We start from the raw sequence: 17,299 nt of genomic DNA, 5'->3' as shown, positions 1-17,299 counted from the left end.
CGTCCACCAGGCTAGGAGAATAAAATCTCCCCACTAGCAATGGTCACGAGAGATCGAATCACCTTTATTTTTCTCAAGCAAATACCCCTTCCATTTTTATACACTTTCTCCGTCAGAGAAAAAAAAATGCAATCGCAGTATGTAGAATGTGTCCAAAAATGCAGTTGTGACTTTAGACTAGCTTGGTGGGCCATCATCTCATTCAAACCACACAGCTGCTCACACAATTGCCCTAGCTAATGGCCCCATAAACACACCGCTTTGTGTAATAAAGTTCTTGGCTATTATTTTGGTTGCTCTAATGCTATTCTCAATGTACGCTTTCATAATATGATTTTCAAGAGTGACATGTCATCTAAGTTGATGAATAAAATAAAGTTTTATTTCACGGTTTCATATGTTAACAATCACTTAAATGTTTCATCTAAGTGACCAATAGGAGTTGATGAACAGCGGTGGAGCCAGGATCCAGAGGGGTGCTCCTTTCCTTCTTCCTCCTCTCTCCTCTCATTCCTTCTTCCTCCTCAAAATTTTCTCCTTCTTTCTTCTTCCTCCACAAAATTTGTAGGGGGGGGGGCTTGGAGGGACTTCCATGGAAGCCAAGGTGGTAGGGGGCTTGAGCACCCCCTGCACCCCCTGGCTCCGCACTGTTGATGAACATATAGAATGAAACTCAAACCATCTCAATGGAGTTTCATTCGGTTTTTAAAGCTCTTGGTAACATTGTATACGAAGTTTCATTCCGATGAAACCTGACTCCTCTCTCTCATAAATTTCATGACATCTTATCGTTTTTGTCTATGTGAAATGTCATTTAACAAGAATGAAACTCATATGAAACTTGCATTAAAAATAGCCTAAATTATGCAGCTTTCACTAATATATCTGGTAAATCCTGTATCTTTTTATGGGACTGAAGGAGTATCGGTAGATATTAATTTTTTTCATTTATTTGACAATTCGTCCTTCCTACAAATATTTATGCAAGACACGCATAAATTTTTTTTTGCAATAACTTACTTAGTTAATCAATTGAAAAAATGTTGCATGTCAAAGTCCGAGAGAAAAGGTTAACGATATCAAATATTTAAGAAAAGACGAAGGGAGCGCCAGAGCGGCGGTGCCTGATCCACTGTCTCTCTGAGCTCCATTCGCTTGAGCTTGAGCTGGCCGCTCATGGAGGGCGGCGTCATCTCCGATTGGCAGAGCAAAAGGCGTGTGCTTTCTTTCCATTCCCATGCTTCGTTTCTGGCTAGCAGTCGTGTCATCAGGTCGCCGTACCATTTTACACGGAGAAATAATAGTGGCTCGCGGTGATAGGGTTGCTGTGGTGACGGGCGGGAATAAAGGGATCGGGCTGGAGGTGTGCCGGCAGCTGGCCAGCAATGGCGTCGCCGTCATCTTGACAGCCAGGGACGAGGCGAGGGGCGCAGCCGCCGTCGACATGCTCAGAGCAGCTGGGCTTTCCGATGTCATCTTCCACCAGCTGGAGGTCACCGATGCTCGCAGCATCGCCCGGTTGGCAGATTTCTTGAAGGCCCGTGTTGGGAAGCTCGACATCCTGGCAAGTCTATTCTATCCTGTCTTAGTTTCCTACGGTCGAGCTTCCTTCATTAGTTCATTCTCAACTCAAAGCTCAAGGCCTTTAGTATTTTGTTAGGTAAATAACGCCGCTGTCGGTGGTGCTGAGTACGTCCCAGACCTTGTTTACCCTTCGGCAAACGTGGAGGATCCAGTGAGCTCGATCTGCGTGCACATCCAAGCAAACAGAGCCGATATTCATCTCTGAATACAATCCACTTCGCCAAATACTGAATAAGTTCATTTGCTTCTGAATGTATGTGCCCGTTCCTGCAACAGTTTGCTGGCATGGACGAAGGCCAGATGTCTGAATGGATGCGGCGAAACATCCGGGAGACCTACAATTCTGCAGAGGAGACCCTGCAGACGAACTACTACGGCACCAAGAATGTCACCGAAGCCTTACTGCCCCTGCTGCAATCCTCTACCGATGGCAGAATTGTTAACGTCTCCTCCGTGATCGGCCAGCTGAGGGTTGCGTAGTTCTTCTAATTAACACACTGTCTAAATCCATTGCTCGTGCCGTGCTTGTTAACGCAATCCAGCAGACAGCGACATGCATGGAAACTGAAAAGTTGTCCCTGTCGATGCAGTATTTCGTCAGCGAAGAGCTCAAGCAGGAGCTGAACGACGCCGGCAAGCTCAGCGAGGAGAGGCTGGACGAGGTGCTGGGCGCGTTCATGGAGGACTTCACGGCCGGCGCGGTGGAGGCGCGCGGCTGGCCGGTGGGCTTCTCGGCGTACAAGGTGGCCAAGGCGGCCGTGAACGCCTACACGAGGATCCTGGCGAGGAGGCACCCGGAGCTCCGCGTCAACTGCGCGCACCCGGGCTTCGTGAAGACCGACATGAACAGGCTCGCCGGCCTCCTCACGCCGGAGCAAGGCGCGAGGAACGTGGTGACGGTGGCGCTGCTGCCCGCCGGCGGACCGACCGGCTTCGCATCGGGCCACGAGGCGCCGTTCGTGTGAGCGTGATACTATACTACTGGCCGGGTACGGGGCCATCGGCCATCGCCAACACCTGCATGTGTGAGCGTGTGAGGTTGCCGATAAAACTTGGTTTGGTGTGAGGTTGCCAATAAGAGCAAGGTTAACAATGTAGCATGCAGCTAGCTCCAAGAATTCTTCCAACCCACTCCCTCCATTTAATTATAATAGATATATTTTCAAAATTTTAAAAAAGTCGGTTTTGATCGCTGTATTTAGTCTCCGCCTCGGGGTTTCCAGTTTTCCAAGAAGCAGTTCGATCGGCTTCCTCTTTGCAGTAACTCTAGCCGCCATGCGCGCTTCAGGATTAATAATCGCCGAAAACGAGGAGTCTCCTCAAAAATGAATTGAAAGAATTGTTAATGTGATTAATGGATTGATGAGCATATTTAGTGCCCTTGCTCACTGTGCCATGTGTAAATATAGCTATCATCAGTGGCGAAGCCAGGAATGGAAGGCAGGGGGGCTGGTGATCTTTCTTCTTCCTTACTCCCTCCCTTTCTTCATCAATGGTATCCAAAAATTTAGGGGGCAGTGGGGGGCTCTATGGAGTTTTGGGCAGTAGGGGGGCTGGAGCCCCCTCAGCCCCCCCTTAGATCCGCCCCTGGCTATCATATCTGAATGGAGGGAGTACCTCTTGCTCACCGACAAAATTAGAGCATGTCCATAGACTTTGGCACTCGTTTGGTTCAAGTCCAAAAACTGATGTGCCAAAGTTTCTTGCTCAGATATTGGCAAGAAAAATTTGGCATGCGGATGTTTTGACATGACCTAGTTTTGGTTTGAGGGCATGTACAACGGTAATTAATATACCGTCTATTTCTGGTTTATTGTGAATTTCGAGAGCAACTCGCGAGGCGACGACCTCTGCCGTCCTTTCGCGAGGTGACGACCTCGCCCAGTTGCCCGAGGGCAAGCAACGGCTCGGCGCCTCCGTTGTAGCGGTTGATGACGGCGATGATGGATCCCCTGCGGAATCCTGCGGAGGTGCCGCTCCGCACCATGTAGTCCCCGCGGTCGAACGCGATGGCGGGGGCCAGGTCGGCCGCGCGCACCCGCCACTCGCCGAAGCGGAGCAGCATCGTCACAAGGTGCCTGGTCGCGAAGCCGCGGCCGCCACCGCCAGTCACCATGCACCACCTCCCGGCCGCTCCACCCGTAGTCGCCGCCACCATCTCCCTTTCCCTGCCGTCGCCATAGGATTCGGCCCCCCACCAAGGCCGTCGCACCCGGCTCTGCTCTGCCTCCAGCCCGCCGGCCAAATTTGGCCACTAGTCCTCCATGGATTCCAAATCCACCGCACTAGAAGCTCTCCCACCTTCCTAGCTCCCTCCACCACCACTCAGACCCGAGCCCCGAACACCACATCGCCGGGAATCGGAGATTCCCTGGCCGCTGGCCATCAGTGACGCCCAAGATCCACCTCCACGTCGCTGGCTCACCTCGACCTCCCTCCACTCGAGCTAGCTACAAAAACCGAAGCTCCATGGCTCCCTGATGCGTTCGCCGGTGTGCTCACCGGAACGCCGCCATGCCGCCACTCCGACCCGCCTGTGCCGCCGTAGGAGCGCCGTGCGCCGCCTTGCGCATGGCCGCCAGGTGCGCCGGCCTCCTTAGGGCCGTTGGCCGCGGGCCCTCCCGGCCGAGCACCGCGGGGGCCTCCGCCGCCGCGCAGGTGCGGCACCGCCGTCGCGCAGCCTCGCACTGCGCTGCTGCTGGGCGAGGGCGAGTGGCCCTCGCGGTGGCACTGCGCTAGAGCGCCGGCACGGGCGTTGGGTGGCGGCGGAGGGACTGAGCGGTCGTGGTGGGACTGAGCTCGCCGGTGCGGCCGGCGTGAGTGGAGGGGGAGGACGAACAAAGGGCGGTAGAGGATGAGGATGGTGGGAAGATGCTCATGCTCTCCCATCTCTTTTTGATTTATCTCAATTGTTTTAAAGAAGCAACAAAAGTGTATACAGATATCTCATTTAGGCTAGATCATGGATACAAATATTCTTTAAATAGTTTTAAAACAGCACAATTCATTGTAAAAGTTATCTATTTACTGTCTATATATGTCGTTCAATGCACTTGCAGACGGCAATTGTCTGCACTATTGTACATGGCCTGATAAGTTTTGAAACTAAACCGATCATGCTGTTGAACCCAAAATAATAATTTAGCCTCGTGGGGGGCATATTTCTTGCACACAGGTTTTACCGCACGAGAAGCGTGCAGGCATTCAATGTCCTTGTACGTCTTGGGAAAAGAAAGGATTCCATTTCATTTGGCCGTGTCTCGGCTTAAAATAGGACGACCTCGGTCGCCGACTCGCCGGCCGGCAAGACGTGAGTTACCTCCGCCGTCCCCGTCAAGTGGCGCCGCCCCCGGATGCCGCCTCTTGGTCTCTTCCGATGAGGATAGGATGGTCTCGGCTGACGAGGAAAGAGATGCCGGTTCTAGTATAGTTTAGGACTCATCACTTGACCAGCAGTGACCAGCAAGCAGCGATCTCTCCAATCCGCAATCCCGATCGAGCCTTGTCCCTTGTTTCCTCGCCGGGTGATCGCAACCCTAGCCGCCGCGATGCATCCTCGCACCTCAGTTGCCGCCGACAAGGCGACCGCGCCGTACGGGTCCTGGGCGTCGCCAATCACCGCCGCCGCCGCGTCCGTCGCTGGGAGGACCGTCGAGGGGCTCGCCGTCGCCGGCGACGGCCGCCTCGTCTGGGTCGAGAAGCGCCCAGAGCAAGGAGGGTAAGCTCGCTGCCGGAGCACATTCCATTTCCATACCTCTCTAGGAACCCATGGATGCGTAGTGTTAGAATGTTAGATGATTCATCAGGCGGAGCATTGGTATTTCCCGGCCGGCAGGGTCTCGGTTCTCGTCAGGGAGGCGGCAGAGCCCGGCGGCGAAGCTCTGGACGTGACGCCGCGGGGGTTCGCCGTGCGGACGCTCGCCCAGGAGTACGGCGGCGGATCCGGGGCATTCGCCGTGCAAGATGACACCGTCGTCTTCTCCAACTACAGCGACCAGCGTCTCTACAAGCAAACCATCGGAGGAGGTACGGACCTCTTGCTCACGGATTTCCAATTTGACATCAAATTCCTGCTGATTTGTGATTACGGTTTCAATGGACATATCCTGGAACGCGCTCATACTAATTTAGCTTTCATTTCCTATTTTAAACTGTAACCACCTTTTATTTCCTCTGAGTTTCAAAGTGTTAATTCATGATTGCTTTTTTTTAAATAAATAATTCATGATTGCTAAAAAGGAGTGATCACTGTATATCTCTTCTTCAGCCTCGGGTGTAGTGTAGTAGACCTGAGCAAACTATGGGCCGGGCTGGAAAAAGCTTAGTTTGTTTTTGGGCCTAAAGTATATGTTCAAGGGACGAGGCTCCGCTGCAGTTGGCTGCCGTGCAGTTGAGTCACTGCGTGTGGGGCCTGCACGAGTGGGGCCCATGTGGCAGTGACCCAACTGCAGGGGAGGTAACTGCAGCGGATCCGGTTCCATGTTCAAGCCCGCCTGCATTAACTCCATTAGGTCCGTTCGTCGTTTTCGAATGCAAAAAATAATTTGATTTTTTTATTCAAGCCACCAAAATCACAATCAGCCCCACAACTGGACCTAAATGAGTGTCGGGCCAAGCTTAGCCCGTTGAGCTCAGGCCGAACTGTCTGGCCAAGCCGGGCTAGGCCTCTTTGCTCAGGTCTATCGACTAAGATATGGGAAATTTTTGAATTTGTAACTGATGATCTATCGTTTACCTTTTGGTTTTAGGTACCTCCCCACTACCTGTGACGCCAGATTATACCGGATCAACAGTCCGCTACGCAGATGGCGTTTTCGATCCTCACTTTGGTCGTTACGTAACTGTAATGGAAGGTGAGTAGTTCCTGTTTCATATAGCATGTCAATATAGTGCTCCCTACCCCCCTGTTTACTTAGTTTTATTTATGAAAGGAAAAATCCCATTTGACTGCAGATCATCGCGATAAAAGCTCAAGTCCCGTCACAACAATTGCTGCTTTAAATATACATGATCGAGAAATTAGTGGTACGGAACCCTTTCGTGTATATATATGTACCTTTGCAGTAAGTTATTCCTAATTCTTTATTTGAAAAACTTTTTCAACTTCTGCCTCTCAGAACCAACCGTATTGGTCAGTGGCAATGACTTTTATGCCTTCCCACGCATCGATCCATCTGGAAAACGTATGGCATGGATTGAATGGAGTAACCCTCACATGTCATGGGATAAATCACAACTGTGGGTTGGATATTTCTCTGAAGAAGGGTAACGTCTTAGTTCCATGCTATGTGTTTTGCAGTTGTTCTTGACAAAAGGGATTAAATGTTCCGCTAGGATCAAAGGGATCTTATTTGGTACTTTACTATTGTCTATTTATGAATGAGCACGAAGTTTTTCATACCTACTTGCAACATGTCTTCATCACAAGCCAGCATTTTATACTACTCTACATTTTTAGGGGACTACGCTATATAATAATTTTAGACAGTTCACAGTGAATCCTTGTCTGTTTGAGGTGGTACATAATTTTAAGTTGCTGTACCAATTGAGGACAGGTCATGGGAGCATCAGATGTTGGGTCGTTGGATTTGATGATCAATTTGGAACTTAGGTTCTTTGTTGTTATTCCTTTTTTTTCTAACAAAAATGACCAGTGCTCGAGTTTTTTTTTCTCACTCCATGAAGAGATCCGAGCTTAGCACGGATAGCTAGGACCCATGATTGTATTGCTCCATAGATTTTCTTCCAAGGCTTACATATTTATTGCTACTTATAATTTTCTACAGAGAAGTGAAAAAGAAAATTTGCATTGCTGGTGGAGACCCAACGTTAGTAGAATCTCCTACGGAACCCAAGTGGTCTTCAAAAGGTACTGCATATACTTTGAGCTTTAGCTTCTTGTATTTTAACTGTAGAGTAAAGATTGTACTCGTCCAATACTCTTTTTTTCCACGTGAATTGTTGACTTTTTACATGTCAAAATTATTCAAATAGGGATTTTGGAGAGCATTTTATTAGCTAGGACTCAATTCAGGAAAGACCTTGCTTAATACAATCAATTTTGCTTCAGGGGAGCTGTTCTTCATAACAGATCGGCAGAGTGGATTTTGGAATATCTATAAATGGGTAAATTTCCATATGCTTGTATTTGTTTCTATTAAGTTGCCTATATTAGTGTGATGTGTTCCTAGGTAGGTTAACTATTCAGAGCTTCTATGACCCCCTTACTAATCATTTGTATATGTATTCTATCACCTTTTTCTTCTAAGTTTTAGATTTCTAACAAGTTATTGGTATATGCTCTGATTCTTGTTTTGGCAGGATGAACAGAACAATGTAGTAATACAATTATATGATCTGGATGCTGAATTCTCAAAGCCAATGTGGTTTTTCGGTGCCAGCTCCTATGCTTTCATTGGAAAAGATGACTCAAGTAACAAAATCATTTGTTGTTACAGGTTTTGACATTGCTTGTGCTTGTTACGTTTGTGCTAGTATTACTGTTTACTGTCTCAGTATAGTAAAGCTTCTTTTCTCCTCCAGACAAAATGGAAGATCATACATTGGGGTGCTTGATCATGATTCAGGATCCTTTTCAACAATTGACATTCCCTTCTCTGCTGTAACTAACATAGTGAGAACAAAATCTGATTTGTTACCTGACGAATTTGTTGGCAGACATGCAATTTGCTATTATATCATGTTACAATATTAGGATATCTTATTAAATTTGTTAACACAATAGTTCTTTTAACACAAATCCTGCTAATTTGCCAGATTTCAGGAGACGGATGTTTCTATATTGAGGGTGCATCTGCTAGTTTACCAGTATCAATAGCAAAGGTTCTACACCCTTAATTTACTGATTGTCTCATGCCAAGTATTGGCACTGAATTTCTAGCTTCATCCTTTGTCTTTTTGTGCCAGGTGACTCTAGATGAAAAAAAACAGTGACAGCTGATTTCTCTATAGTTTGGTCCTCCTCGGACGATGTTACAAAATATGAATCCTATTTTAGCTTGCCTGAATTTATTGAGTTTCCTACTGTAATTCCTGGACAACATGCGTATGCTTATTTCTATGCTCCATATAATCCTAGTTTCCAAGGTTCATCAGATGAAAAGCCTCCATTATTGGTCAGAATCCACGGTAATCAACCAGATCATTTCTTGTCCTTTTCTTGAAGATACCAAAAGCACAACACAATCTGGTTTATGTAATAGTTTGTTTGAAGTTTTCATAGATTATACATAATTTCCTTTGTTATTTTTAATGTATTTAATCTCTATACTATTTTCATAAATTATCAGCTAATACGATGTTCTGTTTCATTGACAAGCTTTTTAGTACAATTTAAGCGACAGTAGTCCCTCTGTTTTAACTTTACACATGTTGTCAGTTCTCTGATGAAGTTGTGGTTAATTGCAAGAGTAGTAAATAAATCCTTTTCTCATTAGTTTAGGAAAGCATCACTAATATTTTATTTTCTTTACATCACAACAATTGTTTAGGTGGACCTACAGATGAAGCACGTGGGATTTTGGATCTTAATGTGCAGTACTGGACAAGCCAAGGATGGGCACTTGTTGATGTCAATTATGGAGGAAGCTCAGGTACTTGGCTCTTTCTAGTCTCGGCTAATTGTTGGACAAAGAACCATGTATTCTTTACACTTGCAGACCCGCGTTGGTTTATACGATGATGAACTATATCCTCTGGAAACATAATTTTCATCCTCTTAGTTACAAGCACCGTATTCTGTTTTCTGTCAAAGATCTTGTGGTGAATCTGAGGACGGAAATTTACTTTCTTGGTGATTCTTCACTTTCTTGAAGGCTACGGGAGGAAATATCGAGAGAGACTTTTTAGGACAATGGGGCATTGTCGATGTAAATGATACCTGCAGCTGTGCTACATTTATCTTTTTCTGCAAATGCATATGGTTTGTTCGGGCTGGCAAATGCATATGGTTTGTTCGGGCTGGCAAATGCATTTCATAATGTACATTGGGTACTAAAAAAGATAAATGTATATGCTTATTCCATGCTGATAATTAAGGTGGAAACTGGAAGAGTAGATGGGCATCGGCTTTGTATAACAGGAGAATCTGCTGGAGGATTCACAACTTTGGCTTGCCTTGCTTTCAGACAGACATTCATGGCTGGTTGTTCTTTATATGGGGCAAGTTTCAACTGTCATTTTTCTGTATTTTAGCTGCAGCTTAACGCAGCTGTACTCATACATTTGGGGTTGTGCTCTGTTTATAAGCAGATTGCTGACTTAAGTTCATTGAGGGCAGGCTCACACAAGTTTGAGGCATACTACACTGATAACCTTGTTGGTATGGAACTTGCACTGATCTATATTTGAAGCTGGTCATCCAAATTCTTTTCATAGTTCTATTGACAATATAACTTTGCTCCAATATTTCAGGTAATAAACAGGCTTACTTTGAGAGATCACCGATAAACTTTGTTGACAAATTTACATGCCCGCTGATTCTTTTTCATGGGTTGAAAGACACGGTAAAGAAGCAAAACCTGAACTTACATAGTTAATTGAGAATATGCCGCCCCCAAGTCGAATTTCATGATATGCCTGAAGATTCTTGGCTATTTAATATCATTTTAAAATAAAACTGCTCGGGTTTGCTTAAATTACCCATGTGTCATCTTCATTGTTAAATTTGTTATCATGCAAGTGTAAGGATTACGCTATTCAATTTGTCTAATGCTATATATATCTACCAACTTCATTGATCCGCAGGTTGTATCGCCAGAGCAGACAACGAAAATATATAAAGCCATAAAGGAGAAAGGCCTTCCCGTTGCTTTAGTTGAGTATGAAGGGGAACCACATGGTTTTCGCAAGGTATAATGGCTTCTCCTTTTTCGTTCATTATACGACACCACACCTTCGACTCTTCCATGTGTCACATTGATTATGAGCAGCAAAAAAGTGAGATAATCTTCTGGTAGCTTTGATATTTGGAGTACTATAAAGCTCACTATCTGCAGCTATCTATATCAAGTTAAACTCTTTAGCTACTAGTATGTAGTCAAATTGCAGTTGGTCATAGTTGGTGTGGATTTGTTGGAGCAGGCTGAGAACATCAAATTTACCATGGAGCAGGAGATGGTGTTCTTCGCAAGGTTGGTGGGGAAGTTTAACGTGGCTGATGACATAACTCCAATCAAGATTGAAAACTTCGATTAGTCCTTGCAATATACATTTATCATCAACTGCTCAAGTCTGTACTCAGCTTCCGTAGCTGGAAGGCTGGTTGCCCTTTCTGGTCGTTCATCAGCAGAACTCTAGGCTGTGCCTATGAGCAATAATGGAAGCAACCTGCTTAGCTAGTCAGCTTATTGCCTCCTTTGGTACATTTCACGTTCAAATGCTTACAATTGTTTACATGAAAGTGTTCTCTTCATGCTCTGAGATTCTGACATGCAAATAGAGGGGCAGTCCTATTTATTGTGATTTAGATTTTCCTAAAATGAGTTGGCTCTGATTCAAGTTTTGTTTAGGATGGCATTTTAAATAATCTGTTGACATGGGAAGCAGGCGGGCCTGTGCACTAGCCACTGCATCTTCTAAGACTATAAAAGTCTATTGAAACGTAAAAATAACATCATTTGAATCCGATGACGAGGAAAATTTTAGGATCATGAGTTGTTCCATCCTTGAGTGCTATTAAAACACTGATGTATCTTGCACATAGCACCTCATTTACGTTTTCATCCTTCACGTAAAAGGGTTATCTGAAGGTGCTATGGTTAGAAGCCAAATGTTTATAAGTTGGCTCCACCCTTACTCAACAAGCAATGTGGTACTAAACATGTGCACATAGCACTCGTGGGTCACTACTAGGTCATATCCAAATTGGGTCGAATGTCACAAAAGAGGCTTAGTGCCGATGAATCATACGATGGTGAAGGATAAGTAGAGGCTTAGAGTGGGCGGGTAAAGTTTATTTTTCAATTCTTATGCGCAAGGTGGAAATCAGTTCAAGGAAACTGGCAATATCTGAATGGCTATAGGTCTTGTTGTAATCATCATCGCGGAGGACGAGCGGGGTGGCGTGCTAGAGGCCACGCAGCGGCACGCGAGCGCGACGGTGCGCGTGGCGCCGCGGACGGGCAGGCGCGAGGCGGCGTCGTGGAGGAGGACGTCCGGGAGGGCGCTGATGCGGTCCATGCCGTCGGCGCCCGAGGTCGCGGCCGCGGAGGAGAGCCGGCACAACAGGGAGAACTCAGGATGCAAGTTGGTCGTTTTTGGGTCAACCGGTGACCAAGTGGTCAACCCAAAATGAATGCAGCAAAGTATCGTGCACTGTGCACTGCTAGCCATCTGCAGCTGCCAATAGATTCAAAATTATGATGACAGAGACATCATTCTACCAATGTTTTAAATTGCCGGCTAAGACGTTTAGTGGCAGGACTACCGTTACGACGTTTAGCGGGCTATAGCTGGCATTTAGCGGATTATAGCCGGCTTTAGCGAGCTAAATGCCATTGCGGCTGCTCTTTCTAGAAGCTATAGCGGTCTATAGCGGAAGCTATAGCCGGCTATTTAAAACCTTGCATCCTACAGCAAGCCATCCTCTTGACACTCGACAGTGCCCTATTGACAAGCATGACAGGACTATATCCAGGCCGTCTAATCTGGTCATTGATCCTCTGGCAACTCTGTTCAATCTTGGCCTGCAGCTCTTCCCGTTCTTTCCTGCTGCCGCCTTTTGGGTTTGCAATCTGCACCAACACTGCTTGGCCCTGCCATTTCGGGTGCGCCTTGAGCATTTGTTCAAATGCAAGAATCTTCAGATCAACACCAAGTAAAGACAGTCTTCCGGCTGAATTGGTTCCGGAGCTCCGCAACCTACCGCTCGAGGTCAGGTTGCTGGAGCAGTGACAGGAGGTTGCTGGAGCATAGGATATGTCTCCTTACGCCCGCGATTTCCTCTCCTCCTGCAGCCGCATGGAGACATATCCTATGCAATCGGCCTACCTGTGCAATCGCGCAATCCGCGAATATGAAGCATCCGATCTTAATCCAACGGTCGCTGCTATTTTGCACTTAAACCCCCCACCTCATCAGCAATCTTCTCTTTGAATACTTGCTAAACACCCCCTCGATGATATCGAATCGTTAAACCGTACCCCAGGTATCGCTCCGCTCCAGTTCGTGACGCGCGGAGGACTTCTCGCGTGGATGCCGCCCTGCCCGCTCGCGAATCGCTGCCTCTTGGCCGCCCTGCCAGATCGCGACTCCCTGCATGCTCGGACTGAAACGGAAACTGATTTTTAGATGCAAACAGCCTGACAGTACGTCTCAAAATCACCACGCTTAATCAGTAAGCTTACATCAATCAGTACGCTTACAGAAAAAAAACTAAAGACCTAAAGCTCTAGGGAACCTTTCGCTTCTTTTTGCAAATCCTTTTGCTTCTCCCCTTTGAACAGATATCAGTTGGTGGATGGACTGTCATTTCATTTGGAATATGGCAACCGATGAATGCCTCATATTCATTCTGCTTAGACTGTTTATTAGGCGATGTCATTTGATCCAGTGGTGCCTCAAGGTTAGAAATCCCCGACAATAAAAAGTCCATGCCTTCCTCGGAATTGTTGGCTTTTCTTATTAAGTCTTCAAACTTATTAAGTACATTTGCTATCTTTTTCCTCATCGCCGGATCATTAGATTCTAGAATCTTGTCGTTCAATGTGTTCTAATACCTTTTGCACCTTTTCTCCCATCTTTGCAAGAAGTAGTCAACCGGTAACTCTACTTGTTTTTCACCACGTAAAACCAGAATAATATGGCGGCATGGGATCCCCCTTGACAGAAATAACTTGCAAGAACATGTTGGCATCATACTTACATGAATATCTCTATCTTTCTTTCTTCCATCACCTATGGTCACAATTTTCATTTCATAGCCTATATGCCTCGCTAACATGAAGTAGCCTATATGCCTGTGAGGTACCCATGCTTGCTTTGTGACAGTTGAAAAGGGTGTTTTTTGCACGTTCACTTACTGAAAGATTTGATCTGAGCAAATGACGCTTATCTGGTGAGACAAGACCATGATTGTGCTCATCAACCATTGACTGTATAGTGTATCTATTATCAGCATCCAACTTCACATAGATGTATGCATCACAACCACATCTTGTTTCAGCAAAGTTACGCTTCTTTTTACCTTCAGATGGAGGAGCATTGACTGCATTATCTTTCTTGTCCCTAAATCCTTGCCTTGAGCACATGAACCGCTTCCAAAGAACAATATCATTATCCTTTCTCTGTTGCCCAACACGAACTGCGAAACCAATATCATGTGCATATTCTTTGTAGAACTTCTCTGCAGCATGAATGTTCTCAAAAGGCATTCCAACATATGGCTTCTAGGTAGAAAAAGTATATAAACCAATTAGTGTTGTAAAGATCAATACGATAACACCTAAATTAGATCAAATACTCACTATTGATGCATTCTTTGGTGTACTCACTATTGATGCATTCTTTGGTGTACTGGGAGTTTCATCTGTCAATGATGGTGATTTTGGCGGTGTTGGAGCAGGCAGCAGCGACCAATCACAGTTCTCTTGGTCAAATGTCAGTGCTCCTACAACTGATTGCGTAGAAAATATAAGAAAAAAAAGCTTGCAAATCAAGAGATGGCGTTTCCTGTTACCTGGAGATTGCAGGTCGTCGATGAGCCCAGCAGCGGCGGCGGCCTCTCCCAGCGGCGGCGGAGGCTGAACGGCCTCTCTCTGCTCTCCGTCGATCTCCCAACCCATGGTGGCGGCGCAAGCGGGTAGGGCGGCGTCCGCGGCTCCGCTCGACGGGAATCAAAGACGAAGAGTCGCGAACCGGAATCGGCAGGACGGGCCCACTCGTCAACGGGAGAGACCCGGAGGGAGAACCCACCGCAACGGCACAGGCAGCCCAGTAGCAGCCGCCCTGCGAGTCCCGCACGAGCGCCGGCGGCCGGGCGCGACTCCCCGCACCCTGGGAATTCAACCTCCGCCATAGCCGAGCCCGACGCCGGCGGGAGAAGGAGATAGAGGGATGGGCGTGGGGGACAGCTTCTGGGACCTCCTGAAGCCCTACGCGCGGCACGAGGGCGCGGGGTACCTCCGCGGCCGCCGCGTCGCCGTCGACCTCTCCTTCTGGGTCGTCTCCCACAGCATCGCCATCCGGGCGCGCTCGCCGAGGGCAAGGAAGCCGAGAAGTCCTCTGCGCGTCGCGAACCGGAGCAGAGCGATATATGGGGGTACGGTTTAACGATTGATATCATCGAGGGGTGTTTAGCAAGTATTCAAAGAGAAGATTACTGATGAGGTGGGGGGATTTAAGTGCAAAATAGCAGCGACCGGTGGATTGAGATCGGATGTTTCATATTTGCGGATTGCACGATTGCACAAGTAGGCCGATTGCATAGGATATGTCTCCAGGGTTGCGGCGGGGTCGGAGAGGGAGGATGAAGGCGACGATGAGATTGGGTTGTGTGGTTGACCCAATCTGCTCAACACCAACTGACACTACAATTTCATGGGTCGGCCCAATAAGTAATTACACCAAACTTTTAGTTTTGAGTATTGAATCATTGGGTCGACCAAGTAAATTTTGCATCCTGAGCGAGAACCACTGCCGAGCTCCTCCCCTCGGGCTCGGCCAGCGCAGTGCCCTGCACAGCCGCCTCAGCGCAGCCCCGTGGCCCCCCACCAGCTTGGGAAGCAACAGCTCCGCGGCCGCCTCGCGGTCGACGACGGCGTGGAGTGCCCGTGGCGGAAGGTTAACAGGGCGGTGTGCCTGTGCGGGGTCCACTAGGATTGATATGTTACGTTCCCGATACTCTGTAATATCAAATTTGTTTTTCCGTCCACTTTTTCTGTTCCCGGTAAAAAAAGATTAGAAACAGTTAGGAAGTTTCCAGACCATATTAATCCTAGCGACAGTGTTATACTCAAAAAGCTTGCCTCAGGTATCATGAGACTAGTGCATTACGCGCGCTCATATTTACTTTGTATTAATTTGGTTATTTAGAATTCTGTAAATATAAATTTAAGTTAAAAATATACGTGCTGTGAATGGTAATAAATTTCAGTCTGCTCGGCACACCCGCAGACACAGCAATCAGCTGCAGGTAGCATGGTAACAAATAATCATCACAAAAGCCAGTACAAAACTACACATTATAATAGGGAGCAATTTTTTTAAGCCATGAACTGAAAGAACATTAGGCAAAATGATGATCATAACGGATATCCTCAAATGTACATATTGTATTTCCATTTTGTTGAATTACAGAGCAATATCTAAGAACACCTAGGAATCGCTATTTTTAGAACTTGAAATTCCCACCGTACATAACATGTCCCTGCAATTTTAAGGCACATCTTGTTAATTCTAGATCTAAAAAAGCGGTGCGCGGACCTGGAAAACGGGCATCACTTTGTGGAACAATCTATGCATCAACCCGGTTATTAGAAGCTTGGTTAAGAGATGACATAAAAGGATACTTCAAAAAAAAAAGAGATGACATAAAAGGAAGTCCCAAGTCTGGAAGAGGAAGTGCAGAGAATGTAGTCAAACCAATCCCTTCCTTTACACTGCTGTAGTCCTTCGATGGAACCAGCTTAAGCTTCGGCTTAGAAACACCCTTTTTGAACAGTTGGAGGGCTCTGCTCCTTAATGACCCCTTCAATTGATGGTCCTTTTTCATGTACAAACTTCACAGATTCTAAAAAACTAGGCGAAATAGACAAATTCGTCCCTGAACTATCGTCGAAAGCTTAGTTTCGTCCCTAGACTATGAAAACAGCCGTTCTTATCCTCAAACTTTCGAAGCCGGCTCAATTTCATCCCTGGTCCCACATGGACAGCACGGTGGCATGCCCCGCCTATTCAGCGCTAGGGTTTTGTTATTTCTTTGGCTGACCCTTTTACCCTCCTTTGTTCAAATAGGCTGAGAGGATAGCAGTCGCCTCTCATTTCTTCCTCCCTACGGTCGCTTGTGGTGTCGAGAAAGTAGAGCAGCCCGCACATGAGCACGCTGCAGACTAGCATGGGGATGGGCCCGAACGTCCAGTTGAACAGAGCCAAGGACACATAGAAGGCACGGAGGCCCAGCGACCAAGCATAGCTGCCGCGGTTCACCGTGCGTGCCATGTACACCACGAACTCCGCCGGTGTGGTCTCGCCACCGGGCAGCAGGCTGCCGAGCAGGAAGCTGGCATGCGCGTACATGCGGATGCCCTGCAAGTTGCAGATGAAGGCGAGTATGAAGCAGAGCGAGATGACCAGGTACTTGGCCGCGAACACCTCCCGAGCCTTGCTGTTGGGGACAACGGCGCAGCGAGATGGCCGGCGACAGCAGGCAGGCGAGCGAATGCGACCGAGGCCAACGCGATGCGGAAGGGAACGCTTCAGGCCTGGGAAAGAGATGCCCCAAGGGGCAAGGGTAAAATCGGAAATTCGCAGCCTCTAACTGACTGGGCAATGACGAGGCACGCCACGGTGGTGTCCACGTCAGACCAGGGACGAAATTGAGCTGGACTCGAAAGTTTGAGGATGAGAACGGCCGTTTTCGTAGTTTAGGGATGAAACTGAGCTTTCGACAATAGTTAAGGGACGAATTTGCTTATTCTGCCAAAAAACTATTCATGACAGACTATTCAGAAGACAAAACAGTGCAACGACCTCATTT

At 47.1% G+C, this 17,299-nt stretch overlaps 4 protein-coding genes and 1 pseudogene across 7 annotated transcripts; 3 read left to right on the top strand and 2 right to left on the bottom strand.

Moving 5' to 3' along the window:
• The first annotated feature begins 1,176 nt into the window (after positions 1-1,176).
• On the top strand, positions 1,177-1,789 carry LOC120669073 (salutaridine reductase-like). The gene is made up of 3 exons (XM_039948893.1): positions 1,177-1,214; positions 1,321-1,564; positions 1,661-1,789. The coding sequence occupies exons 1-3, from the start codon at positions 1,177-1,179 to the stop codon at positions 1,787-1,789; spliced, it is 411 nt and encodes a 136-aa protein (XP_039804827.1).
• On the top strand, positions 1,328-2,745 carry LOC120670584 (salutaridine reductase-like). Its single transcript, XM_039950721.1, has 2 exons — positions 1,328-2,055; positions 2,175-2,745. The coding sequence occupies exons 1-2, from the start codon at positions 1,840-1,842 to the stop codon at positions 2,547-2,549; spliced, it is 591 nt and encodes a 196-aa protein (XP_039806655.1). The 5' UTR covers positions 1,328-1,839; the 3' UTR covers positions 2,550-2,745.
• Positions 2,746-4,817: 2,072 nt separating this feature from the next.
• Positions 4,818-11,071, top strand: LOC120671143 (annotated as a pseudogene).
• Positions 11,072-13,021: 1,950 nt separating this feature from the next.
• LOC120668797 (protein FAR1-RELATED SEQUENCE 5-like) lies at positions 13,022-14,829 on the bottom strand. 4 transcript variants are annotated; one of them, XM_039948587.1, is made up of 3 exons: positions 14,282-14,829; positions 14,070-14,218; positions 13,022-13,991 (listed from the first exon to the last, which is right to left on the bottom strand). In XM_039948587.1, exons 1-3 carry the CDS (start codon positions 14,385-14,387, stop codon positions 13,521-13,523), a joined length of 726 nt encoding a protein of 241 aa, XP_039804521.1. In that variant the 5' UTR covers positions 14,388-14,829; the 3' UTR covers positions 13,022-13,520. The 4 variants fall into 4 exon arrangements, 3 of the variants coding, with proteins under 3 accessions (XP_039804521.1, XP_039804523.1, XP_039804522.1); XM_039948589.1 differs by having other exon boundaries at positions 13,022-13,988; positions 14,097-14,218; positions 14,282-14,827; XM_039948588.1 differs by having other exon boundaries at positions 14,097-14,218; positions 14,282-14,826.
• A 1,674-nt stretch (positions 14,830-16,503) lies between these two features.
• Positions 16,504-17,297, bottom strand: LOC120669072. Its single transcript, XM_039948892.1, has 2 exons — positions 17,293-17,297; positions 16,504-16,927 (listed from the first exon to the last, which is right to left on the bottom strand). Exons 1-2 carry the CDS (start codon positions 17,295-17,297, stop codon positions 16,504-16,506), a joined length of 429 nt encoding a protein of 142 aa, XP_039804826.1.
• Positions 17,298-17,299: the final 2 nt, after the last annotated feature.

The sequence above is a fragment of the Panicum virgatum genome, chromosome 4N, assembly GCF_016808335.1.
Source record: "Panicum virgatum strain AP13 chromosome 4N, P.virgatum_v5, whole genome shotgun sequence".
Lineage (NCBI taxonomy): Eukaryota > Viridiplantae > Streptophyta > Magnoliopsida > Poales > Poaceae > Panicum > Panicum virgatum.
Note: the sequence above shows the minus strand (reverse complement) of the source record. Positions and strands in the feature narration are given on the sequence as shown.

What these genes read in the sequence shown, in the direction of transcription:
- LOC120668797 (XM_039948587.1), bottom strand. Translation starts at nt 14,387, where the DNA reads ATGGGTTGGGAGATCGACGGAGAGCAGAGAGAGGCCGTTCAGCCTCCG. An exon ending in CGACGACCTGCAATCTCCAG is followed by an intron (nt 14,219 to 14,281) that starts GTAACAGGAAAC and finishes CTACGCAATCAG; the next exon opens with TTGTAGGAGCACTGACATTT. An exon ending in CACCAAAGAATGCATCAATA is followed by an intron (nt 13,992 to 14,069) that starts GTGAGTATTTGA and finishes TTTTCTACCTAG; the next exon opens with AAGCCATATGTTGGAATGCC.
- LOC120670584 (XM_039950721.1), top strand. Translation starts at nt 1,840, where the DNA reads ATGTGCCCGTTCCTGCAACAGTTTGCTGGCATGGACGAAGGCCAGATG. An exon ending in CCGTGATCGGCCAGCTGAGG is followed by an intron (nt 2,056 to 2,174) that starts GTTGCGTAGTTC and finishes CTGTCGATGCAG; the next exon opens with TATTTCGTCAGCGAAGAGCT.
- LOC120669073 (XM_039948893.1), top strand. Translation starts at nt 1,177, where the DNA reads ATGGAGGGCGGCGTCATCTCCGATTGGCAGAGCAAAAG. An exon ending in TCCGATTGGCAGAGCAAAAG is followed by an intron (nt 1,215 to 1,320) that starts GCGTGTGCTTTC and finishes TCGCGGTGATAG; the next exon opens with GGTTGCTGTGGTGACGGGCG. An exon ending in TTGGGAAGCTCGACATCCTG is followed by an intron (nt 1,565 to 1,660) that starts GCAAGTCTATTC and finishes GTATTTTGTTAG; the next exon opens with GTAAATAACGCCGCTGTCGG.